Source organism: Amphiura filiformis, chromosome 8 (assembly GCF_039555335.1).
Source record: "Amphiura filiformis chromosome 8, Afil_fr2py, whole genome shotgun sequence".
Taxonomy (NCBI): Eukaryota; Metazoa; Echinodermata; class Ophiuroidea; order Amphilepidida; family Amphiuridae; genus Amphiura; species Amphiura filiformis.
This window is the reverse complement of record NC_092635.1, coordinates 41,912,096-41,939,785: the sequence shown is the minus strand read 5'-3', so window position 1 is coordinate 41,939,785 and position 27,690 is coordinate 41,912,096. Positions and strand designations below refer to the sequence as shown.

Here is a 27,690-nt window from a genome sequence, read left to right as displayed (position 1 = left end):
GTATCTGAGCATTGCTATAATACTTAATTGATACATTTTGAAAATAAATATGAATTACATATTTGCATATATAATAATGTCTGTAAATTATATTGATGCTATAATATATATATGGCAGCGATAATCAAATGTGAAAGCCAATAAATATCTCCCTGTTTTTACTTACAAAATAACATTCACAATCTACACAATGGAAAAAGTTCTTATGTAGAGATTACTACACAAATCTAAGTCGTTGTGTGATTTAAAAATTGATCGTTGCCTGGTCAACTGCTCTATGTTATTCTGTGTTCGGAAATACGATCAAAATGATCACAACACCAAGTTAATGGATTGCTAACGGGTGTGCAAACCAAGCGTGAACCAGTATCTAAGGCATGACATTCTCTACGATGGCAAATTGATTTGTCAGTGTATGCAGGTATGTAAACCAATTAAGGGAGTACTACACCCCTGGCCAATTTTGTACCTATTTTTGCATTTTTCTCAAAAATTATAGCGCATTGGTGACAAGTGAGATATGTATATTATACTAGCGGCAAGGACTATAACTACTGCACTGAAAATTCAGCAACTCAAGGCAAGTAGATATTGGTTTTCCCTCATTTTTGACTGTAACTCCACAACTGTTGTCTGTGCTGAAATAAAATGTCCAGTGCAGTATGTAGTTGTAGTCATTGCCCCTATAATATACATATCTTACTTGTCATCAATGCTCTATATTTTTTGAGAAAAATGCAAAAATAGGCACAAAATTGGGCAGGGGTGTAGTACCCCCTTAACAATACCACATGCTACTTTTAATATAACCATGAAATGTTCACATGGTCATAGGTCAGCATATCACAGCCAGACGTATGATTGGGGTAAAAGTGCAAGAATATTGCAACAAATCATGAAAAATTATTCTCAATAGCATCTGGTTTTATAGCCAAATACTACCTACCCATCTGTCACACTGGACTGACTGTCTCTGGATAGCACAGCTACCATGTACAATATACCAGCAACTGTGCTGATTTTCATATATATATAAATTAATGTTCTATATATTTTGTTTAAATTTTGATTTTAACAGCCCAAAAGCAATGCATACAATATTTTGCACATATTTTATCTTCTGGCTCTCTGAAGTGCTTCAACAAGATATAGATAGTGCTACCAATAATAATTAAATAATGTAGTTTTGATATATTCCACATGCACAGGACTCATCATTAGGCTATTCTGTTTAAAAAACACACCCCTTGAAGAAGATTTTGAAATTTCAACAGTTTTAGCCATTCCAATCTTTCATTAAAAACAGTGCAAAATTGGTGAATTTTTGATAGACAAATCCCATCCTCCACACTAGAATCATCTGTAACAATCCTACAAATGAAACTCTTTTAACAGTGCAAAATGTGTGAAAGATTTTTAAAAATCCACACAAAATTTCCTAAATTTGGTCAAATCCAACTGGTTCTCAACATTTTCCAATTTTCAGCTGAATTGTAACATTAAAGCAGGCAAAAAAAATCCAGCTGGATTATAGCAGATTCAACCCATCGTGGAACGTTTTTCAAACAAATTCAGGCTAGTGGGCGATCATGCATATCACGCTATGCATGATTGGCAGTTGATTGACCGGCAGCCTGGATTTGTTGGAAAAACTTCCCACGATGGGTTGAATCTGATATAACTGTATAGTTCAACTGAAATTGAGATAGCACACTCATCTTCCAGAGGGGGTGTGTATTTCAAATAGAATGAATACCCCATTATAGGCAATGCCTTACCTGACATCTAAGGCCAAAAAAAAAAGAGGTTTGTCTCAAAGCCCGCGCGCACATTTGTAAAATCGTGAGATTTGGAAAAAAAAAGAAATGCAGAATTTTTTTATTACAAAAAATATTTTTTTAGTTTTTCCAGAAAATTCAGCGAAATTCATATATTTTTCTCCAAATACCATGAAAAAAGTCGGGAATAAAAACAAAACAAAAAAAAACACTTGTGAGCTTGGAGACGAACCATTATTTTTTTTGGCCTAATCATAACACTGGTGTGATGTATAAGCCTACATCTTCATGTTGGTTTCTAACCAAATCTTTCATACACTAATATATAACCAGCACCTTATCCAACAACATGTTTGGCGTTGATTTAAAATACATATTTCTGCATCATACTCATTAGGTATTTTTAAAAAACAAAAATTTCATTAATAACAAAAGTAACTCATTTCAACTATTGGAAGAACTTTGCATAAAATTATATGGTGTAAAAAAATACAGGCTTCCAACAGTTTTGACATAATTTTGGAATGATTGATTTGTGAAAACAAAAGTTGAATTAAACATTGATTCTATTAGACACCTGCAAGTAACTGCCAGTATATGAATGTCTAGTACAGGAATGGGCAACTTTTTGACCACATTCAGGCAGCACAAACTTCAAGTACAGTCAAAAACATCAAGACACAACCTGTGATGCAGTATGTGCATATCCCATGAAAACTTACAATTACAATTACAGGGTAATAACTTGTTCCAAGAACATTGCTTATTATATGCTAACAAAAATATAATTTAAAAAAAAACCCACTTCATTTCTAGATGCTCTTGTAGGCCAAAGAAAATTACCAGCAGGCTGCATGTCTCTTGCGGGCCATATAGGTTGCCCATCCCTGGTCTAGTAAGACACAAATCTACACTTTGTAATATCAGAGAAGATGTCTAATCTCATCTTCTCTGGCACATAGTATGATGTATACATTCACCATATCACTTTTAAAAGAGCGATTAAAGGATTCCACCTGCTGGGGGTATTTTGGTATCACGCCAGTTAGTGTGCACTACCAGCATACCGGTTCTCGGGGTATTAGGAAAATGACTGAGTACCCACCTGACTCATTTTAGCGTGCAAGTATGCTCATTTTCTTCCAAGCATTTAGCTCATAAATTTAGCCTATAATTCTTTAGAGATCAAAATAATAGTTGTTTTCAATAAATAATATATACATTACGTTATAAAAAATATTGAGAACGACTTGGTGGTATGATAAATTCTGTGTCATGCAATATGATATGGGAAACTGCCATGAACTCAACCTGCTAAAGAAATATGCGAGTCCATGACAAACCCGGACCAGACTTACAATTTATAATAACAGGCCAGAAATCTGTAGGACCATGTAGAAATCACTGCATAGCCTTGAATATTGAACCATGCCATGCATCAATTCTTCATTGTTATAAACCATGTTAATAAAAGTTGCAAAAATCATCATCAGGTTCGAAGACGAAGTATATAAATTTAATAACCATGACAGTCCCGGTTCTGTAGTGGCAGTGACGGACCCGGTTTTTAAGACCTGCATATTTCATGCATCAAACCTCACGCATGTTAAATCTCTGTATTGTATACCGTCCATGGGCAGGAAAAACCTCTTATGTGTTTAAAGTAAAAACCTCCTATGTAATCTACTTGCAGTTTTGTTTTAAACATGTTCAAGGGCCAAAGACACATAGGAGGTTTTTCCTGCCAATACATTGCACCTTTGGTTCACCCAATAACTAATCAGCCTCTTCAAATGGGTTATTCCAGTTGAAATCCATCCCTCATACGTACGACATGACCTTAATCTTCCACACAGGGAGTGTGAATTTCAAATGGGGTTCCCTGAATGGATGACTCCATAAGAAATCTACACCCCCTGTGTGGGAGATTAAGGTCATGTCTTCAATAGGGGTATGTGGATTTTAAATGGAATAGCCCATTGATCCTACACACTGACAAATACTAAATTTATACTTGAAGGAGTTGTTCTACTGGTAATGCATCTCGTTCCCCAATGTAACCTGTAGTTGGAAGCAAACTGGCTATGTCAGTTAACCCTGGTCTATTTAAAGTAGAAAGGGTTCTAAATCCAAGTAATCTGGTACTCACTCAGAAATGTTTCAATTCCTGTTAGGAATCTTGATCACTCTGTTGTGGGGTTTCTAGATGTTTGATGATATGGCAACACTGTTTGATCTTGATGACGTTTCCAAACTTCCTTGTTACCGTTTATTGATGACTTGATAGATCTTATCTAGTTTGTAAGCATTTAGAAACACCACAACAGAGTAATCAAAATTCCTTACAGGAATTGAAATATTTTGTGAGTGAGTACCACATCACTTGGATCTCAAAAAGAACCTCTTCTACTATAAATGAACTATGAATGATCCTGAAGAACCCTGGTCTAGCACGGGTGGGGGGGTCTCTCCCATTGTAGCTTGTACACCATCCGCGATAATCAACTTTTGAAAAGATTTTATTCCTTGTGTCAAATTTCATACCCTAAATTTCATTATTAGCAATTGCAATTTTTCTACCCTTATTCTTTTTTTCATGTTTTTGACACCCTAAACACGATACGCGCGTATCGTGCATACCCACGAAAAGCTACCCATTTTACACGTTTTTATTATCACGGATGGTATACAGGCCACGATGGGAATGACCCCCCAGGGTGAGCTTCTATAAAACTATCAGTCTATATCTATGTTTATTGTTAAATAATTAGTCACCTTTTCCTGAGCAAATACTGCACCAATGGTATGTTAACCCCATGAGAACTACCTGCCGATTGGCCAAAAAGAAGTTTTCATTATCAATTGGACCAATCGTCAACATTGTTAGCATAATTCACCACGCAAAAACATTGGGATGAAATATTTGCAAAGCTCCATTCTGATTGGTGATTAAAGTGAAGATATCATGTAATTGACCAATCAGAGGCAATGTACGATCGGCAGGTAGTGCTCAGGGGGTTAATGTCATCTCCATTGTCTGCTACGTTCTGATCTTCCAAATTTACAAATCAACAATTTGTACACTCCAATAGTTTACATGATTACAAAGACTACAACCAAGCAGTATTATAACAAAATATATTGGCAGCATCAGTTGTACATTAAAATAAATCTTCAGCAGTTTTTCTTATACATACACCAAATGAGATGTAAATGGAAGCACCCAAAATATATAAAACTTACGGCTGGTTTCATACTTTCTGCCGCTTGCAGCTGATTAGCAGTGTGACGCTTCATCACATCGCTTGCATTTTTCTGTAAGCGGTGAGTCGCCAAGTGGTACATCGTTGAGCGGCAACGGCATGACTCTGAAAGCCAATGTTGCCACTCTGTGCTCACTGGCCAAAAATTGTATCCTGTGCCAGAGCAGCATCGCTCCCGATTTTACTTGAATTTAACTCGTAGCGATTTGCCGGATATGCCGCCTGGGGCAAAGTAGTGAAGTGATCGATATATCGGTTTACCACTGGTCACCGCTAGCATTTCTGGTACGACTGCACAGTTAAGCAAAATCATTGTCAAAGCAGCAAGAAAGTATGAAACCAGCATTACGTGGAAGGAACAAAGAGACGATCACCAATGCTGCTTGGTATTGGGATATTCCAGTTGAAATCCATATACCCTATGGCAGACATGACCTTAATCACAGGGAGTGTAGATTTCAAATGGAATTGCACATTCAGGTAATCTCATTTGAAATTCGCACTCCCTGTGTTGAAGATTAAGGTCATGTCTTCCATAGGGGGTGTATGGCTTTCAACTGGAATAGACTACTTGAACAAAACATCACCAACGTACATGTACAAGGTTACATTTATGCTTAAATGCCAAAGTTACAACTATACTTGATATGATAGATTGATGAATAAGCCCACTAAATATGGTGCTGTATAATGTTGACTACCAAGCTGTCATCTTCATGTTCCATTATCTGGCAACTAAGATGAAAATCAGCCCAAATTCAACTTTTACAGAGAGTATTTGTACAGCACAAAATGTAACCTATCAGAAGCACACTTTGCCGTAACTCTGGCAACTCTGCTGTAAAGTAGCCCAAGCGAGTAGATAAAGCATAAGTATGGCATCAGTAATACAGTGATCTGTCAAACTCTTCGCAGGTAAATCCTAACATCCACACAATTATACAGTGACTCTGAAATCCATCCCATAATATGTCAATGTTTTCAGGTTGACATCGGCATCATTTTGTGCCAGGTTATTAATGACTCAAAAATGTACCATACATTGCACATTAGCATTGGTATTATTGAGGAAATGACTTACATTTTGTAAGGCATCTGTCAGTTCCAACAATTAGTGATACAAGTTTCCATAAAAAATTCTTGATTTTATGGAACAGCTCACAGCTCAGTTAAACCTGCACAACAGTATGAGTAGGTAAACTGGGAACGTTTCACAAATTTCAGGATTTTCTGACAACACATACTGGCATCTCTGTTTTAGGCAAACATGCAAATAAACAAACAATTTTCAAATCTCAATAAATTGCATCAATTTCAGTTCACCTTTGCTAAAAAACACCAAATATCCATGACAAGACTGGATGAACACAAATTGGGCTATGCCATCTAAAATCCACACTCCCCCTGTGGAAGATTTTGGAAATATCTTCCACAGAGGGAGAATGAATTTCAGGTGGAATGAACACATTAGGTAGCTCCATTTGAAACTTATGCTCCCTTAGTTGAAGATTCAGGTTGAATCTTTCTCAGAGGGTGTATGAAATTAAAAAAGAACTGCCTAATGTGCTTATTCCATTTGAAATACATACACCCCCTGTGGAAGATATTTCCAAAATCTTCCACAGGGGTAGTGTGGATTTTAAATGGAATAGCCTATTTGAATATTCAGTTGTGTCAGCCTCATATATCTTTCATATTTTCACACAAGGAAGTGTCATAGATCTGTACTGCAACCAGTGATTTCTTCTACATAGCTTCCAGGAAAGATTCCCACTGCACCATTGAGTTCTCCTCTCCACCAACCATCCTCATCCTTCTCGTATAGATTAATTACATCATCTGCAAAATAACAAACATATACAATTGAATACACATCATCTTTCCATCAAGAGTTCTTTATCCTTGAGGTATTCAAATAAATTGAAATCAAACATCCTTTTTTGTAAATATGTGACCCACTCCAACATTTTTGAGTTATAGGCTTCTGCAGATGACATTCCCATAAAAATATTCAAATTTTGAAATTCTTAATTTCATGGTATATGACTGGGACTAAGTGCACTTTCAAATCCTTCAAGTGCTTGTAAAACAAGGTTTATTTAATCAATAATGAACAGTTGAACTAGGATAATCCTAATTCAATCTTGTGTAGAGCAGAAAACTAATTGGTCCATTTCTCAGAATAGCAATAGCCAAAAATATAAAGGCATCATTTGCAAAATTATTCATATCTTAAAAAGTATTGATGCTATTTATATAAGTTTGGTATTATTTTAAAGCTTGTTGTCTGGTGCTTATACATTTATATTACAATCTCAAAAATGTGACTTGTTCCTGGTTTTTGTCAGAGTGGGTCACATACAATGTATATGAACATTACTGTCACAATCTTTTCGATCAGCACATGCCCCCAGGGGAGGCACTTAACACAAATGAAAAGACACACATGATTCACATATTTTGACTAATGAGATGCATTCTTATCATTTGAAATTAATTTCTTTCAGGAATATATCCAATACTTTAATTATTTACAGTTCATTTTTGTGAGAGATAATACAAGTACTTACTTTCCCTAATAATGAGTTCCTCTTCCTCTTGTCCATCATAGTCATAAAGAACCCTGCATTGTCCAATAACCTGGTCAACACTTGCTACTGGCTCCGTTTCACCTGTAAAGGGATCTAAAATAGTATGACTGGTTCAAATTATACTCTGTGGATGGCAGTTCAAATATGCTTGAATCCATATCAAAATGATGTACTTGTCGACTCCTACATAGACTACCCCGTAGTCCACTTGCACATTCTGCATATACTCTGGATATTGTATTTAAGCTTAAAACTCTGATTTAATTAATGTGTGCACAATTGATAGATTTTCACATCTGATCTTTTCAGTCACCCTACACCCTCTGTTTGTTAGTTCCCCAAGTGGACTACTGACTTTGGATTGCGGTCAGAGATGCTTAACACGGCTGTCTATGAGCTTCTATGGATGAGATTGTCGGAAATCTGGCCTACTAAAATTGGCCATGATGTAATGCATCTTTAAATGGATCTGGCTTGTGATTGGTGCCCAGATCTCGTTATGGTTTAAATCCTCCGGTACCTATCATTACCATTAATAACTACATGGTACACAAGTATGCCGCCATTGTGTTATGTAATTGCATGAACGCGTCAATAAGTGCATGAGCGCGTATTGTATTTGCTTGCGGTTAAATTTGATTGATAAACAAGTATGATTGACAGTGTGAGTGTTAGGGACTTTGCCCGCTCAAAATCCCGTTTAAAATTAAAAGTCCATAGTCTATTTTTAACCTGGAATTTCGCGATTAATAAACTGGCAGATTTTAAAATCAGAATTGTTCAGTGAAGTGCCAATACAATTATGACATTATGATATGTTGCATTCAATAATATAAGCCTAGTACGTACACTTTACTTTTACTGTCACTAATATAATTATATAAACTTTTTCATAACAATTTTATACTAGTATATATTTTGATGTAATAAATATCAGTATACTTTCGAGTTCATGCTTTCATCATGATTAACATTAATAACATGCTTTTATTTATCAAAAATAGACTATGGCATAGTCTAACTCCTACATGTCTCATTTCACAGCATCTCAAAAGGAGGTCACTTCCAACCATCACCAAGTCACATGGTTATGTAATGTTCTCTGTATTACCATGAGACTGATTTGAAGTGACTTCCACTTGAGATGAGTCTGGTATTTATTCCAAGCTATTATATATATGAAATAAGACACATGGATGTCACTTTTGGCAGATTTGCAATGCAACCTGCTAAATGATCAAATTATATTAGTATGTCAACAAATTCCCTGTTGGTAGAGTATAAAACTCTTGCATATTTAATATGTGGAAAGGCCACTTAAGTTTAGGCATGAGAATGATCATCCATGATAAAACCGGAAAAGTTTGAAAAAGCCTGAAAAATTGTGTGAAACTAGGCTAAAAAGGCCAAAAACAGGCTGAAATTAAATGAAAGTGTGGAAATTTGGACCCCCCCAAAAAAAACCCTGAATTCAGGCTTAGGCCTGAAAATTCTCATGCTGGCAAGTTTCATAGTGTACAAATGTGTGACAAGTAAAATGCAAATAAAGGGTCCTTTTCAGAGAATAAACATGAATTGCTGTCAGGAGGTCAAGTTCACTAGAAAGAGGGTTATTTTTAAACTTCTACTTGGTGCATTTAAGGGATCTGGATTGAGCGTTCCAACAGTATTTTTGTGAGACATGAGAGCACATCAGACATATCGAATTGCATTCTGACATTTGCCATAAAATGTGTATTACATTGCGAATTTCAAAAAATCAAAATTATTTGATATCAGAAGGACATTCTTCGTATTCAGAATGCAATTTGATATGTCTGATGTGCTCTAATATCCCACAATAAATACTGTCCAAATGTTCATACCCCACCCCTTAAGGGTCATTTTATGATTCAGCTGAAAGTATTTCACAAGCATGGCCCCTTGATTCCTCGACATCACCCAAACATAACTATTGAACAATGATTAAAACATGTAATAAGGGATGTATATTATCAAAAACCTGCTAAATTGAAAAAGCCTTTACATAAATTATTCATTTCTTACTTGTATCAGGTGCACCATTTTCTGCCAGTGGTTCTGCTGCCGGTGGTTCCGGCAGTGGCACCGGTGGTTCTTCCTGTCTCACAGGGGGTACTTCATTAATAAGCGGAATAGACGGCGTCATTTTGTTCATTATCTCTATTCACATTGCCGTATTCAACACCGTCTGGGTTATCGTCATTATCATCAAAACTTGTGTCTGACATGAATGAATCTGTGCTTGTCATCCGCATACTCCGTCTATCACTAAAACTAGGCGGTCTCTCACGTGTGCTATATGTAGAGAAAGTGAGAATGGAAAGAGTTGGTTGTGAAACTGACATATACATGTAGTAAGGGAGAGCGAGTTGGCACTGCGGTTGTTCCTGGCCTTTCCCCACTGATGCCTCGGGTTTAAGGTTAAATACCACTAATTATGTATTACACGGGTTTCAATGGGAAAATGGCTAATTTCGGGTGGAATTTTCTCATATTCAGAACTCTCACAGTTCAATGCCACTAATATCAGGTGAAACTATATGATTTAGATGCCAAATGATAAAAAATTCAACATAGGTTGACCTGAGACTTTTCTTGTTTTAACACACTGAACCGTAAACACCTTAAAATGACAGTGCGCCCTCGAAGCTGAAAGTTACAATATGGTGGGGCAAATATTTAATAAAAACCGAAGCCGTGTGTATGAATTTTGGTACTTACATCAAAAATGTCATATAATGAGAGAAAATGTACCATTTTGAAGCATCAAACTCTAAAAAGTACTTTTTTTGCTATATAACTTGATCAATTTCAGCGATTTTAATGCAGTCTTTTTGAATGCCATGAAAACAAATAGTTACTCGTCGTATTTCAATGTATCGCCAAGGCCTATTAGTGGTATTTAACCTTAAGCCTCAGTTCCACATGAATACTACGTGAAAGACTAAGCCTACAGTGCTTTAATGACAGCTTTATTTTAAGTTTTTATATTAAAACCGGAGATCAGTTAGCATATGTGCTTACTATCAAGCGATTTTAAAACATGCAAACATGAAGAGCCCCATCCACAAAAGTGCAAAGGGTTTTGAGCAAATCATCGATACACTTAGAGATATATGAATAAGCAAACCTGCAAATTTATGTCTCAACCCCATTAGCTCAGTTGGTAAAGCGCCAGACTTTGGTACAATCAATTTCATATTTTCAAACACGCACGATAGTAAGCACATATGCTAACAATCGCGTTTTAACGGTAACCAAAACAAGGTAAAATGGCTTGCTGGAAAATATTTAATGATCACAAAATGATAACACTTTAGGTTTTCTGTAATGAATCCTGCCAGTACAGTAGGGGTCATTATGAATAATTGCAGATAGGTTAAACTAAAGCCAAGAATTTTCCGCGTTGCGGAAATTCCGCGAAAATCGCGGAATTCGGAGGTAAAGCGGAAAACGCATTTCTGAGAAAAAAAAAAAAATAATCAAAAATGACCTAGAAAAAGGAAAAAAATACAATTGAAAAGAAATAAATAAAATACTAAATGAAATGGGTCTTCAAAATTCATCAAAATAAAGTAAAATCCGTCATAAATTTACCGTACAACTTCCCATTGCAGCCATGATACCCAATTACCCATCCCAACTTTGCAAATCGCAATGATCGTCACAAGATTCTTGTGAAATTTTATTATGTCAGAAATGTGCTAAAATTACAAAGCGGAGAAAAGCGGAATTTAGCATTTGTAAAGCAGAAAATTCTTGGCTTTAGGTTAAACACACATTGTTTGAAAATTATTTTTTACCCGTACACAAAAATTGATGACCCTTCCAGGCTAGAATCTATCCCTGCATCATTACCACATAATTTATGTGTCACATACAGAATACACCTAGCATTCTTGCTGATCACATCGACCTGTTTGTACTTACGTAACACTTGATGCATCACCTCCTGAATGACCATCTCCTGAGCCACGACCTCCTGCTATCGTTTCCGCCATAGGTGAGAGTGGTGGCGCATTCTTGGGTATTCTTAAGGTTGAGTTGCGTCCCTAAGATGGGAATGATATCAAAATTTAAGAAACATGATTATTCATTCATATTAGTGCTTATTCAGAAAAGATACCATTGAAATCAACAATATTTATTACAAATAGTGAAAAATGCACCGACACCACTTTCACCTCAAATGAGACCAAGCATAGCTATGTCAATATTAGCAACAAGAACCAAGAGGTGTGTTATAAGTTGACCTGATTAGGGGAAGGGGGATCCAGTCTGATTAAAACCTGCCATTTTTTTGTAACTTTTTCCACTTTTATTAATAAGACACCTGATCCCATGCCCCTACCACTAACAGGAAGTGCCAAAGATGCTGACCAATAAGTGATAATGTCCCATGTGAAATATCAGTGCAGTGTCCAATATCTCCATTAGTCTCTTTTATAACTGCAGGCAGTGGCACATAAAATTTGCAGGATTAATGTGTTCCCATAACCAAACCACAAGATTGCAAGAGTTCAATATGTACATTTGATATTGCTAACTCTTTTAAAGCCATATTGTAATATTTCCATAAGAAATTGAACTGAATTTCTTTTCCACAAAAAGTTAGTTTTTACTGTCCGATATGTCCCCCATTTAATACCAGCACCAGTGTAATGTCTCCAGTGCGAGCCACTCTGTTCTAACATGGCCGAGTCAGTCCTTTTCATGTGTAATGGCCTTCCCCAACGCCATGCATCTACAGCATGAACATCGCGTATCTGTTTTATTCAAAATCTTGGATTCTGTCACAACTATGTAAAAAACAGAGTTTTGAAAAAGATTGAGGGCATCCCCTTCAGCAAAATGTTACAATATGGCTTTAAGTGTGCCACAATCTGATCCACCCAGGACAAAGATGGCAATTGTCAAATTATGATACAAGAAAAATTAGGGACACACCAATTATAATTTTATAAAGAAAATGTGTGTTATTAATACTCATAACTTTGCACCAAAGTATGCTAGGGATGTAAGAAATTCAGCAATTCTACACTAGTTTGTTACTGTGGTGGCACAGTGGTGCAGCGGTACAGGCTCTGCCTCGGTAGAAAGTCAATAATGTCACTCCTGACAATTACATCCTTTTGATAAAAGTATATTGACTGCTCAGTGCCAGAAGTGGGTAAGTGCAATAGCTGCCATGTGTAGCTGTCATGTGTAGATGAGTACAATATACTGTTTGTAAATTACCAAATGTTCACAGGGCAGCTATTGTACTAACCCACTTCTGCCACAGAGCAGTCGCTATGAATGTAAACTGAAAACTTAATCTACTTTTCACATGAACTTAGTTAGCTTCGGACGGCAATGTACAGCATACATTGTGCATAGCGAAAAACACGGCACACAATGGCATAGTCAAAGCTTTGCTGGACACATGGAGACAAATGACAAATATTTCAAACAATTATTGCACCTATATAAACTACGGGCATTAGAACTCATTTGTTGTAACCTATTGAAACACTTTGGATATTGAGGTTAAATATGTTTAAGTAAGCGGTGTACTGAATAGGCCCATATGGCTTGAAATACAGGGCCAAATTCTTGTAACAATATTCTTACCACCTCCCTGTGCTGTGTTGTGGCTGCTTTCACATTTTGTGAACCATACAGCTATGACCACGGCCACCTAGAGATACAATTAGTTACACTGACCAAGGAGGTAGCAGATGCTCTTTAAAGAGCACCTGCTACCGCCATGTAAATCTGCAACACCTTGCTAGCTGGCTACTGTTTATATCATTTTTCGCCCTGATGTACGCAGTGGCATCAACACAATGAGGCAGCTGTGTCTTTAAGTGTGCGTATGCCAGCATTTTGAGCGAACACTAGCGATTTGAGGCTGTGCCCAATGAAATGCGCACCAACGTCAATGCCACATCAGGGTGAAAAATGGTCATAATTTATGTATTCAAATCTGCCGGATGACCTTAGCCATAGGTATACAGTATAGTTTCACATAGCGACAACAAGGCCACTCTGTACATGAGGGGTGGTACACAGCTATATACGCCCTTAAGATATAACTCACGACATTGCTATGAGAATTTGGTCCTGGTCAATATAAACCAAACCTATATATCTTGCACCTCAATAAAATTTGATCAAAAGCTGATTTCACAACACAAACAGATGCGACACGTTGTAAGGCATTTAACCAACTGTAAGTCCAAATCCAAAGCGCTATCATGACTTACGCTGAATTTGAAAAGGAATACTGTAAAAGTCAATATTTTCGCGATTTTGACGATTTTGTAAATAGCTCGAGAATTAAATTTCGCGGTTTTGATATTGATACAATAGAAACCTAATGCAAAAGGTTATTTTCGCCAGTTTTTATTTTCGCGATTTTATGTCCACTCGCGAAATTCGCGAAAATAAGAACCTCTCGAAAATTTCTACTTTTACAGTATGACTTGTACAAATGTTAATGATATCACCCCAAGACTCATGATTTGTGTGTTTTACACCATACACGGTTTGGTCCATAAACATACATATCTGGTGCTATGATGCCATGTAATTTCACAATCCCCCCATCTCCCCATGCTGCTCTTTGTGCACCTGTTATACCATTTTCCACCCTGATGTGGCAGTGACATCAACATGTTGAGGCAACTGTACTGTTGCATGTGTGCATCTATGCAGCATCTTTAAGTGCTGGAGTGTGTATGTCAGCGCTTTGAGTGAACGCTAGCGATTTGAAGCTTTGCCTGATGAAAAGTGCATTGATGATGTCACTGCCACATCAAAGTGAAAAATGGTATCTATTCAGAAGGGAGATTTTAATATTGTTGACATCACTGAGAAGTGAATGTGAGTTCCCATCCTCTGTGGTGGTTTTCTACACTGGATCAATAACATCAGCAGCGCTTTGCCAGCAGAAAAGGCATTTTTAACAATATTGATAATAAACTCTAAACACTTTGAGCGAACACTAGCGATTTGAAGCTGCGCCTAAAAAGGGCATTGACATCAATGCCACATCAGTGTGAAAAATGGTATACGTTATAGTATATCCAAAAGTGAGATTTTAAAAATAATGACATCACTGAGAAGTGAATGTGAGTTCCCATCCTCTGTGGTGGTTTTCTACACTGGATCAATAACATCAGCAGCGCTTTGCCAGCAGAAAAGGCATTTTTAATAATATTGATAATAAACTCTAATTAATTTATTAAAGAACTGATAAACTTCTTTATTGCTACAGTTAGTCTACTCTGAAGTACAAAGTACCGGCGCGGACGCACACATTGTGCCGACTTTGAAGGCGCGCAAACCTGCAGCAGAGATGCATTACTACGCACTGTTAACACGCTGTATACGCGTGCGTTGTCACTTTGTACTTCAGAGTGGACAAACTGTACTACCATATTTGTTCCAAGGCACTACAAGTTGGAAAGTTGCTGGGTGGGTGCTTATTGGGCATGGCCACTTATTGGAATGAATATGGTTTTAAAGTTGCATTTTATTATTAGAAAGATAATAAATTATAAGTTTCCCTTTTTCTTACTATTCACCAATCTACAGCAATATTAACATGATATGACATAAGCTATCTTCAGTAGATAGACAAAGACAAACACCAAGAAAGAGCTCAGCGGACTCGACAAATGGTTAAAAATCTGTGGATCCACAAATGATGTTTTTTGCATTTGTTATTGTAGGAACATGCATCACAATTTAACTAGACTCATCACAGACTCCAAATTGGGGTTAGGCAAGGGTAGGCGTAGGATGTGTTACAGTCTTTGTAAAGACTTCATCAGATGTGCTTGGGATTTACAGAGCATAATGTAATGAGTTATAATGCAGATGAGAACATTTTATTTGAATAAATCCATTGTATTTCAAATCTTAGCAATCAATGCTTCTATGACATAATTTTTTTTTCACCCTTACTTTGATAATACATGACATTTGTTGTACCAAAATACACCAATTGAGTATCAAACTTGGGTGATACTGCCATCAGTGGCGTAGCCAGGGGGGAGCCCGGGGGGAACTACTCCCAGAAAAATTTTCAGGGATAGAATAGGGATGGCAAAGAGTACGGTACAATTACTGAATAGGGTGCAACATGCTAGACTTGAGTCCAGTCTTTGTTTACAGAGTTTAGGGTTAGGGGTTATGGTTGGGGTAGGGCAGTCTTGTAATAAGACTAGTAGAGTTGCACCCTATTCGACAATCGCTCCAAGAGTACAGTATCCTTAAAATGACTAATAAAAATGGGACAAAAAATTGACAAATGGGGACAAAAATTTGGCTTTGCCCCATCACACTTAAAACCTGGCTACGCTACTGACTACCATAGACTTGGAGTAATTGCTCTGTTTCATATTTGTGAATATATCATCATCGACATATTCAAATTATTCCATCATTTTTACAAACATTAAAATAAAAAAATAATAAAAATGTCTCGTTTCTAATCTGCATTAATTACTCATTCAACAAACTAATATAAAGCGGCAATTATAATTACCAGCGAGAGTCTACGCCATCCAGAAACAGGAGACTAAAATATGCAAAATCAAATGAACATCTATAAACACTTCTAAAACTATTTCAATAATCAAATATGGCCAGTAAGAAATTGTTGCATTAGGAGGACTTACATTTCTACTCATCTTTTGGTAAAATATTCTCAACCTGAATCCAAATTAGGTCATTTTTACTTGTGAGTTTACTTATGATCAAATGGGTACTAAAAGACCAGGGGTCCATTTCACTAAACGTTTAACCCTACGTAACTCAAGTAACCGTTTGTAAAGTTACGAATACTCAATACTAAGACGTAACTTTACGAAGGGTCCCTGTAGTAAATCCCTATTACCTACAAAGGGTACCGTTTGTAAGTTTAGTGAAATGGAACTTACGACTCATCGTAAGTTATGAACGATTTCGAGACTTTCAAGAATGTTCAGTGAAATGGACCCTAGATCACACAACAATTACTTGTTGGCCTAAAACAAAGTTGGGTGAAATATAGATGATGCGACAGCGATGTTTATAAAAAAAAGGTATGCAAATTGATCCATCGATATGCTTTGGGGAACAGCACACAACCAGTTCACTGTTCAATATCTTATATATTGCCCAGTATTTGATTTGGCACAAGTTTTAAAAGCACAGGTCATCATGAATACAGGATGCGTGTGCATACTGCCAGACAAAGACAGAGATGGTACTTTTCAGGAAATTTCCAGATTTCGGGAAATTTTAAAGAAAATTTAAATTTCAGGAAATTTTTGCACTACCCTTCCTGTGCAAAAGAAAAGTGCATTTTCAGGAATTTTTGACGATACCAAGTGGCATCTCTGCATAAAGAACAATAAACACTGCCGACCAAATATTTGGTTTACATCATCTCACCACATCTATAGAACTAAATAAATTAGCCAAATTAAACACAAATGCATTTTCATAACATCAAATATACATATTTTGTGTACTAATCATTATTGTTCTTATTTATTCCCCATATCATTTTACATGGTTAAGGGGGTACTATACTATACCCCTGCCCAATTTTGTGCCTATTTTTTGCATTTTTCTCAAAAATTATAGTGCATTGGGGACAAGTAAGATATGTATATTATAGGGGCAAGGACTACAACTAATGCACTGGAAATTTTTATTTCAGCACAGACAACAGTTGTGGAGTTACAGTCAAAAATGAGGGAAACCAATATTTGATCAATAAATCAATAACTACTTGCTTTGAGTTGCTGAATTTTCAGTACAGTAGTTGTAGTCCTTGCCCCTATAATATACATATCTTACTTGTCACCAATGTGCTATAATTTTGAGAAAAATGCAAAATAGGCAAAAATTGACCAGGGGTGTAGTACCCCCTTAAAAAGAACAAAATTTTAGTTGCCAACCCAATTATTTTGTTTAATTTTGACAATGTAGCATGTGCATATGCAAATATGAAAGCAGTGACCTGATTAGCCAAATGCATCATGTCATGGCCAATCACAAACCCCAGTGATTATCACAGTGAATACAATGGCAACTACTAATGACTGTGAAAGAGATTTAAAGTATGTTATTGTTTGCAATCTGCATGTAACACGCCACGCGCACTAAGTGCTAAGTCCGCACTTAAGCTGCAAAATGCCTGAGGTACAATATCATTCACCATAGAGATACACACTGTGACAAGGACAAATTTTGAGTTGGTACTCTTTGAGTCTATTCTCTTTGGTGTCATGCCAAATTAAATCCTGAAAATATCCAAAACCATTATTTCAATAACCTTTTCCGCTTTACTGAAATAACATTTAATTTCCTGAAATCAGGACATTCTTTGACAACTTTCAAACCTGTGCTCCAGATGGTAAATAACAAATAGTGTTTTGCATTCTGGATAATGTGAGTTTGCCAATACCACTTTAGCACTACACATAAGTATGTACTACTGAATGGGTAACTAACTCCATTTGAAAACTGCACTCCCTGTGTGGGAGATTAAGGCCATGTCTTCCATAGAGGGTGTATGGATATCAAACTTTCAAACCTGTGCTCCAGATGGTAAATAGCAAATAGTGTTTGGTAAACTATACTTTCCAATGTCTGCTTGTTTGCATTTTGGATAATATGAGTTGGCCAATACCACTTTAGCACTACACATAAGTATGTACTACTGAATCCTTTCTAAATTAACAATAACCATTTGATATATTGGCTTGGCTGAAATATTGGGTTATTCCAGTTGAAATCCATAACCCCCTATGGAAGACATGACCCTAATCTTCCACACAGGGAGGGTGAATTTCTACTGGGATTACCTGAATGGGTGACTCCATTAACCTGAATGGGTGACTCCATTAACCTGAATGGGTAACTCCATTTGAAATCTACACCCCCCTGTGTGGGAGATTAAGGTCATGTCTTCCATAGGGGGTGTAATAGCCCAATGCCTATGTAAGACAATCCATTTTACCAGATTGCTAATAGCATTTTGTTAATAATACAAGAGTCTGCTTTCTTGTGTTGAAATTCATTGTCTTGATTTGAAGTCAAAATTTTGTGAAAATACTTAATCCAAAAGGATACCCCAATAAAATTTCAAATAAGAAGAATACACAGGCTCAACTGTAACAAACACACAACTATTAAGCTTCAAAGCTACCCATAGAATGCACAATCAGAATCCAGTGATAATACTGCATGGAAACAAATTCCAAACTATGTGGGATTGTATGTAGTGAGCATATGAAAAGTGTACAAAGCTTGGTAACTAAACTTCACTTAGGCTGAACAAGTGTAAAAGAGTTTGAAAAGCTTAAGGGATGGGGTATGAACGTTTGGACAGTATTTATTGTGGGACATTAGAGCGCATCAGACATATCAAATTGCATTCTGAATACGAAGAATGTCCTTCTGATTTCAAATAATTTTGATGTAATACACATGTAATGTAATACACATTTTATGGCAAATGATTAAAAATTGATATTTTTAATATTTAACAGTACTCGAAGTAAACTTTATAAATCTGATGATATACTTAAAGTGTATGTAGGTGGGATGAAAAGCCGATGATCAATTGAAAATTTTGACCTTTCGTATTGAAGATATGGAATTTTGTTTCCAAAACACCAAAAAAAATTAGGTCTTTTGGGGAAAAATCCGTATCTTCAATATGAAAGGTCAAAATTTTCAATTGATCGTCGGCTTTTCTCCCAGCTACATACACTTTAAGAATATATCATTAGATTTATAAAATTTACTTCGAGGACTGTTATATATATCAAAAATGTGAAAAATATAAAATTTGTCATAAAATTTGTATTATATCGTGAATTTCAAAAAATGACAATTATTTGATATCAGAAAGACATTCTTCGTATTCAGAATGCAATTCGATATGTCTGATGTGCTCTCATGTCCCACAAAAAATACTGTCGAAACGCTCAAAACGCCATTCCAGATCCCTTAATAGACATTATATGGTTATTGTCACATACCTGTTTTGCTTTGTCAAAAGCAATGTAACTAGAAATGTCGTCATCAGGTTTATCTTGCTTATCAATGAATGCCTTGGCTGCCATGATCTTGAACCGTGATGCACGTAGTACATTCAACATGTCATTGGACTGTGGATGAAGAACAGAAAACTGATTAACAACTTACATTGTTACATTGTTTGATATTTTGTCCAAAAAAATTCGGGCCAAAAATCCTGTTTTTGGGGATTTTCTCCAAAAATTAGCATTTTTAATTTTTATGCCCAAGTTTGACCTCACAGATGAATTCATCAAGTCTTTGCCATTCCAAAAATGTATACTTTTATATTCTTTAGACCAACAATTTAGCAGTTGAGGCCAAAAAGTTTCCACAATTCCAGAGTTAAGACCACCCTTAACAAAACAAGGTAAAATGGCTTGCTGAAAAATATTCACTGATCACAAAATGATAACACTTCAGATTTCTTCAGCTTCAAGTCACTCATAACTTGTGATGAATCCTGCCAATACAGTAGGGGTCATTATGGTATGCTAATATAATAGTATTACTATCACCTGCAAATGTAATACCATACATTATATACCTCATATATAGATTCCTGTCATCTGATTGGTTAAAAGTGCGGTCATTGAATTAGCTATGCCCTCAAAATGAACTATGCCTGGTCATTGAAACCAACTATTGACCGGTGTGCGCCCCGATCAAACTCGATCTACGCAATTGCAATATCCATGTGTGGATGTTGCTATTGCGTATAGTTTGATCGGAACACACACCGCACGTACATCCATTCAGTATATAAAACAAATATTGACTGGTTTATATTCAGGACATGGTTAAAATTATAGGCCTGCTGTGATCTCAAAACCATGCTATGACCCTCGGCTGCACCTCATGTCATAGCATGGTTTTGAGATTACCTTGGGCCTATAATTTTAACCATGCCCCTCATAGCAGTCAACATTTATATAATGTACTCCCAATCACAATTATGGCAAATGCTTTAAATGATGCAGTGATGTTAGTCTCAAGTAGAATTTTTTTTAATCTGTAAGAGGATCTGCCCACACACCATCTCAGATAACGAGACGATGGCTCTTTGATAATGCCATTTTACGTTTTTCGAGTACTTGTACATACATGTACATATTGCACTTCATTCAACAAGGAACATACTTTTTGCATCAGCAGAACATTTATTATTTTGTGTGTAATACACATACATGACCATTGATTGGTGTTATTGGTCACATGATCAATATGCAAAAATGTTGATGAATTTTAGGATGTTCATCAGGTACAGAAAATTGCTGAATAGGCCTTTAGGGCCCATACCTAAATACCAGTGTGCACAGCTTTCCTTATATAGCTTGGCTAAGGAATCCCTCAATCAATGGGAGCATAAGAATTGAATACTATCCGAGAGTGGAATCTTCTATCTGAAGCAGTCATCAAAGCACCATCACCAACAGCATTTAAGGAAGCCCTAAACATTTTAGACTAGTTAGCCCACCACACACACTCCATGACTGAGCCTTCATCAATGAAGTTGACACCAGTTTGGAAGAAGGGAGTCGACCTGCTGTAAGCTGCAGGTCGGCTGCGGAAGGCTGCACACTGGTAAATAGGTATGGGCCCTTAATAGGAATAATGAAGTTGTTATCAATCCTACTCAGTGTTCGAAATATGCCTCAAAAAGTTACAGGCCAGCCGGGCTTGACCTTAAAAAGTTACCGGCCAACCGGGCAGGCAACTAGATGCCAGTCAGAAAAGTTACCGGCCAGGCCAAAAAGTTACAGGCCAATGGCCAGCTGACCGGCCCTATTTCGAACGCTGATCCTACTTACATGTCCTAATTGTTGTGTAGCATCTTGTCTAGCATTCTCATCTGCAAACCCTGGTGTGTCTGTGTATGCACCACACAATTTAGCTATTCCTGCAAAAATAATGAAAACAAAACATGTGTCAATTGGCTACTAAATTGATATTGATATTAATGAGTGGTCCAAAAAAATAGAAAAGTGTGTCGGAACAAATTTGTATATTGGTGATAACGTGTTGAATCAACATATGGTGTAGGTTGGGGAGTATAGGTATAGGTAGGTTTTTTTGTGTATAGCTCATCATTCAAACATGTATAATACATGATGTTTGATTGAATGATACACAGTTTGTAATGAATGATACACAGCTTTCAAAACATAATGAGTCATGAGTGCCAATGTTACAATTGACCTTTTCGGTAAATCCCATATAAGCCTTTTCGAGTACACATAAGATGTCGTCATTTGATGTCACGCCGACTTGTAATGCGCAGTTATGGGATGTTCAATAAATGTTGTGTGCATCGGCGTGACGTCAAATGACAACATCTCAGGTGTACTTGTAAAGGCTTATGGGATTTACCAAAAAGGTCAATAGAGGCCTCATGTTTGTACATTTATTACATGGTGTAGTTTCTCGGTTGAATAGTTCCATTGTTTCAGCAACAATTACTCTTTTTGCAAGGAGCACTGTATCATGATTTTCTTTTTTTTTGGGGGGGTCGGTCAGCTGTATAGAGACCTAGTCAATATGCTCAGATATGTAAGATATTTTTTTTAATTCCATATACCTACCTTCTCGAGCCCTTTGTTCTCTTGATATTTCTGTATCTAAGGTGCGAAGTTTCCGATCCAATAATGTACGCCGCCTCTCTACGTTCATAGTATTATTCAAATCTTCCTCCTAAAGCAAGAGATAATACAGACAAAACATTACACATATTTTTAGAAAGGAAATACACATCATAAAATTAGGAATTTAAGACAATTTAGCTTTTTTCATCATATGTTTAGAGTAGATTAAAAATAGACGCTTCCGGTGGGTCGAAGGGGAACATAACCTAGCAGTATTTACATTCAAATATTGAAACAAATACAGCTGACACACAAGGGGACTATAAGGAGATCCCTAGGCTTGATATATGGAGTGTCATCTCCTCCCCATGTGCATACTTTTTCTCGGGAGGGAGAAAACACCAAAAACTTCTGTTTTTATATAAAATTGGTCCTAACTCAAGAACCACATGACCTATGGAAATATAAATGCAATTATTGGCTTCCTTGACTCATTTTTAATAAGATAAATGCATGAATATTGAAAGTACACTGCAGTTTGTTAGCTGAACATTAACCCCATGAGTACTACCTGCCGATTGGCCAAAACAAAGTTTTCATTTTCAATTGGACCAATCAGCAACATTGTTAGAATAATTTCACCACACAAAAAAATGGGGTGAATTATTTGCAAAGCTCTATTCTGATTGGTGATTAAAGTAAAGATATCATATAATTGACCAATCAGAGGCAATGCTAGATCGGCAGGTAGTGCTCTGGGGGTTATATTAAGACTGGAAATATATGGCTCCTGCCATCACACTTGCCTAAGGGTAAGTGATACTTACCCAATATGTCTTATATTATTTTTCATTATACTAAACAACATAGATATTGATGTATGCTGGTTTCATACTTTCATGCCGCTTGGCACTGAGCGGACACAATCAAGGCTTCCACGTCATGCCACTTGCCGCAGCGGCATGAAAGTCTGACAGGGGCATAATGGACCATCTAAAGATCACTTGGATTTTGCATGTAGAAATTTCACAAGACACCTTGGTTTCCTTGAAAGGTACAAACTGTCAAACAACTTCAATAACAGCTGAAGTTACTCAAATTCAATTCAGGAATTGGATGACCAAACACCAGGTGCAGATTTAGTTTTTTGAAAGAGACAGGCTACTCCAGAAAATATCAATGCAGCATTGCTTGGGGACATTGAATAAACGGGAAGCTGTAAGGCCAATGCGAAACTGTTGGGCATTCTAGGGGAGCCCAAGGGGATTTCCCTTTAAAGTTTTAGAGGGGGATACCCCATGTATTCACCCATGCTCAAGACAATGCTACTCACATAGTTGGTCCTGTGGTTTAGCCTCTTTGCCTTTTACACTGGCTATTGCTATGATATCACCCCCCATGTATCCACCCATGCTCAAGACAGTGCTACTCACATATGAATCATATAATTGTTAGCCCTGGTTTATATTAGTCTCTTTGTCTTTTGCATTGGCTATTGCTACGATATTACCCACCCCCCTGTATGTACCCCAACTCAAGACAGTACTACTCACATAAGAATCATATAATAGTTGGTCCTGTGGTTTAGCCTCTTTGCCTTTCGCATTGGCTATTGCTATGATATCACCTCCCCCCTGTATGTACCCCAACTCAAGACAGTACTACTCACATATGAATCATATAATAGTTGGTCCTGTGGTTTAGCCTCTTTGCCTTTTGCATTGGCTATTGCTACGATATCACCATCCACACTGATAGCTGATGCCGCCCTACTCAATTCTTCAATACACTGAAAAGGAACAAAATTAACATGGAATTATTGTTAAGAAAACAAACCTATTATTGACTGAGGGTAAAATTGATGTGAAAGTGCACTGGGCAGTGGGCACTTGGGTCATTGATGCACTGTATACAGACTAACATTTCTGGTTTGTTTTACATCTATGATCTACCTAAATTCTACTCACAATCCTTGATTATGATCACTTTTTAATAACCATTGTTTTGCTTTCTACATATCAAAAACATTTACCATAAAAGGTCATTTACCATCTACAATAAGTGTCATAAAGGACGGTGTAATCATCACGCATAGCTTTGTCACACATAGCTTTGTACTTTGGATAACCAACCTTGTATGTTTGGCACAAAATGACACTTTATAAAAGGCTTAATGTATCTGCTATCTGCTACCAAGCAGTAAGCTTTGATTAATGACACAGGCTTAATATGGACATGGCAGGATTACTCGGGTACATTTAAAGATGTCAAGTTAATGAAAGTTTCCTGTTTTTCACAACATAGTCACCTAATAATACACTGATGAAAACTAAATCTTGTATACTATCTGGTGTATCCCTACTATATACGGATCTATAAGGTGATACAAAGTGGTTTGTAAAGGCAAAAATAATTTAAACTTGAATATTTGAATTCTTAATAAAGTTTCAGCATTGATGATTGCCACATTGTACATGCCTCTATATACTAAGCAGGCACAAGGAGCAGAGTGCTTTTCTCAGTGGTGTGTGTCACAGCAAAAAAAATGCTACACTCATTAGCTACTACGGGTAACATTAGAGGAGAAATGTTTGAGTTCAAAATTCTTATTTCATGTTGAATTTCAGTGTACCTAATAATTTAATGCCCCAGGCCTGTGATGGAACCGATGGAGGAAATCCAATTATTTGCATCAAATTCGAATGGGGGTCAATGCCCATTGCCAAAGACTTAAGTGAAATGCCAATTCACATTGTACACCTGAAGTCCTGGGTCAATCTATAGGCAGAAAACTTCTTCAATTTTATTTAAGGCTAAACAAAGCAAATATTATGTCTCCAAACCTATGTGCATGTTCGCTTTTCTTTTCTTAACCCATCCATTTCAGCTGAAATGGCAAATTAATTTTTTTATTTCCTTTTTTTTTGCCGTAAAATCACGAAATTCTGAGAAACGTTTTAAAGGAAAGTTATTTAGGTACAAAACAATTGATATTTATACTTCAATTGTGTGAATAAATCACAATTGTATGCTGTGCACTTTTGAACACTCACAAATGACATCTAAAATTCAAAATTAAGTATAAAAAAAATCTTCAACCCCCCCCCCCAAAAAAAAACACACCACATTTTGCATTCATTTTTGAAACTGCCATGGGCTTTGAGACATAACATTTATTTTTATAGCCTAAGACTTATTATATAACACTGATGAAACTGCTGACACATCTAAGCATAGGCTTAAACACTATTACAGAAAGCTTACTGTGTGGAGTGTTGGTTCTATAGCAGCTAAGCCTTCAGAGTACTTTGTTATCATCTGCTTTTGTTCTGTGATTCTCTCCAGTTCTTGATTTTCTAATGCTAGTACTGCTCGAACCAGGGTCCTATCCATCTCGTGTCTGGCACGTTCACAATTCTTGATTAGCTCGAGGTAATCCATATCAGCTTTAGTTGCTTGCTCTTCAGCCTTTTTTGTTTTTGATCGTAACTGGTAATGAAAACGCCCGGGGGGGCCACTGGTCATTGACAAGGGGGTATCATGCGTGGCCAAAAAATCACGTAAAAAGGGTCTTTTTTCACGATCAGGCACTGTACGTGCGTATCGTGAATAGGGTGTCAAAAACATGGAAATTAGAGAAAAGGGTATCTTTTTCACAACAGATTTACGTATTTAGGGTCCGTCCAGACTCCAGTCCTTTTCATGTCCTTCATGTTTATCCCTAGACTTGACTGTGTAGTTCTCTGTTTAGTCTCTTCTTTAAGTCCATAAAGATTGCCGACTTAGCCCAGCTGGCCCTGTTAATATTTTCCATTAACCCATTCAATGCTACACAACCCTACAACATTCAATGGTGATGTACACATGCAGTACATGTACAATGTACATGCACAGCACGTGTATACTCTGATTTTAAGAGTTTTAATTCTCCTTTATAAAGTCCAAAGTTTCTCATTTCATTTTAAAATATTTTTACTATTATTTGAATTTTCTATCTTGTATTATGGATACAAATAAAGATTTTCAAGCTAATTTTCATGTTGTATACAATTATTTAACCACAAATATCTACTGAAGAGGATTGATTGACTTGACCTGTGACCTATTATACACAAAATAAATAAATAAAACCATGCATGTTATTATCGTCGATCAAAAGCATCAGATTTTTGTCAGAATTTTGTCACAACACTGGTCACAATAAGTGATCTTGATTTTATTTAAAAAACAAATTTTAAACTTTTGAATAAATTGTGAAAACATCAAATGAATATTAAAAGGTAAGATGGATATGGTGCAGTATTAAAATACGTTTTTGGATTGGTATCAAATTCTGCAGTCATACACGAATCCTTCAAGTCTTGGCTGAACTGATTGAGCACCATGCATCTCAGTCGCTATTTACCGACTTATTTTCATCCTAATACTTATTCAACTTATGAAATAATACCACTATTATTCATCCGATTCCTTCCAGAAGTAGGCCTTAATTGTTGTCATTTTAAGCGTTTAAAATAAATTATTAATATGCACTTTTCATCTTTTCACAATAAGGCCTAGGTCATAAAAAAAATCTGACCACTATTTTATGATTTTTGTCTCACTTTGAAACATGATTTGTAGGTCTGTAATAATATTTGGAAGATGGAGAATAAATTGTCGAAACTTTAATAGGGCCTACAAAAATGATATAAAAACATTTCTTGACTTCTTTTTCTCTATTTTCGTTTCTTCATTGTTTTTTTTTCTTAGAGTTTTGTAAATTTTCTTTTCATTTAATTCCCTCTTAGGCTCTCTGATACTATAAATCAGCTTAAAATAATGTAACGTTTATTTTGTAATTTTAAAATAGCCATATTCTGCCCTGGTAGGATAGCCATTCTGAGTTACTAGGCCTATTAAAGAAATCAATGAAAATAGAGCTTCAAGTAGTATTACTCGCTTGCTTAGGGTGTCGAAAATATATGTTTTACTTGCTAAGGGGTAAAAAAACGCCAATACTTGTTTAGGGTAGGATATTACACTTGTTATACTTATTTAGGGGTGTATTTTCAGTCGTTGCACATACTTGTTTAGGGTGCTTTTGAAACTCCATGGCCACGCATGATACCCCCTTGTCAATGACCAGTGGCCCCCCCGGGTGAAAACGAAGTAATAGATCATGAAATTGATAGTCAAATAAATATAATACATAACCATCACAGAATCAGGCAAGAGAGCGCTTAACTCTACGTAGCCAAATGAGGTAGAACCATGTTTGCCTGTCGCTCATGGAGAGCAAAGAGATTAGAGACAAAGATAACTCTGCCATGTATATGCTGCCCTCAGTCGTCAACCGTCTGGATTGACGACTGAGAAAACTATGTGGGAAAAAGTGACGGATTTTGCA

At 36.5% G+C, this 27,690-nt stretch overlaps 1 protein-coding gene across 1 annotated transcript in view; it reads right to left on the bottom strand.

Annotated features, from left to right (window-relative positions):
• Positions 1 to 6,598: 6,598 nt before the first annotated feature.
• The window catches only part of LOC140159059 (nostrin-like), a 38,333-nt gene continuing 17,241 nt past the window's right edge, over positions 6,599 to 27,690 (bottom strand). Inside the window, 11 exon segments of the mRNA XM_072182388.1 lie at positions 6,599 to 6,880; positions 7,612 to 7,725; positions 9,679 to 9,796; positions 9,798 to 9,948; positions 11,584 to 11,705; positions 16,190 to 16,222; positions 19,683 to 19,811; positions 21,531 to 21,619; positions 22,302 to 22,410; positions 23,971 to 24,090; positions 25,566 to 25,790. Of these exon segments, the coding sequence (XP_072038489.1) occupies positions 6,756 to 6,880; positions 7,612 to 7,725; positions 9,679 to 9,796; positions 9,798 to 9,948; positions 11,584 to 11,705; positions 16,190 to 16,222; positions 19,683 to 19,811; positions 21,531 to 21,619; positions 22,302 to 22,410; positions 23,971 to 24,090; positions 25,566 to 25,790 (1,335 nt within the window). The 3' untranslated portion in view covers positions 6,599 to 6,755.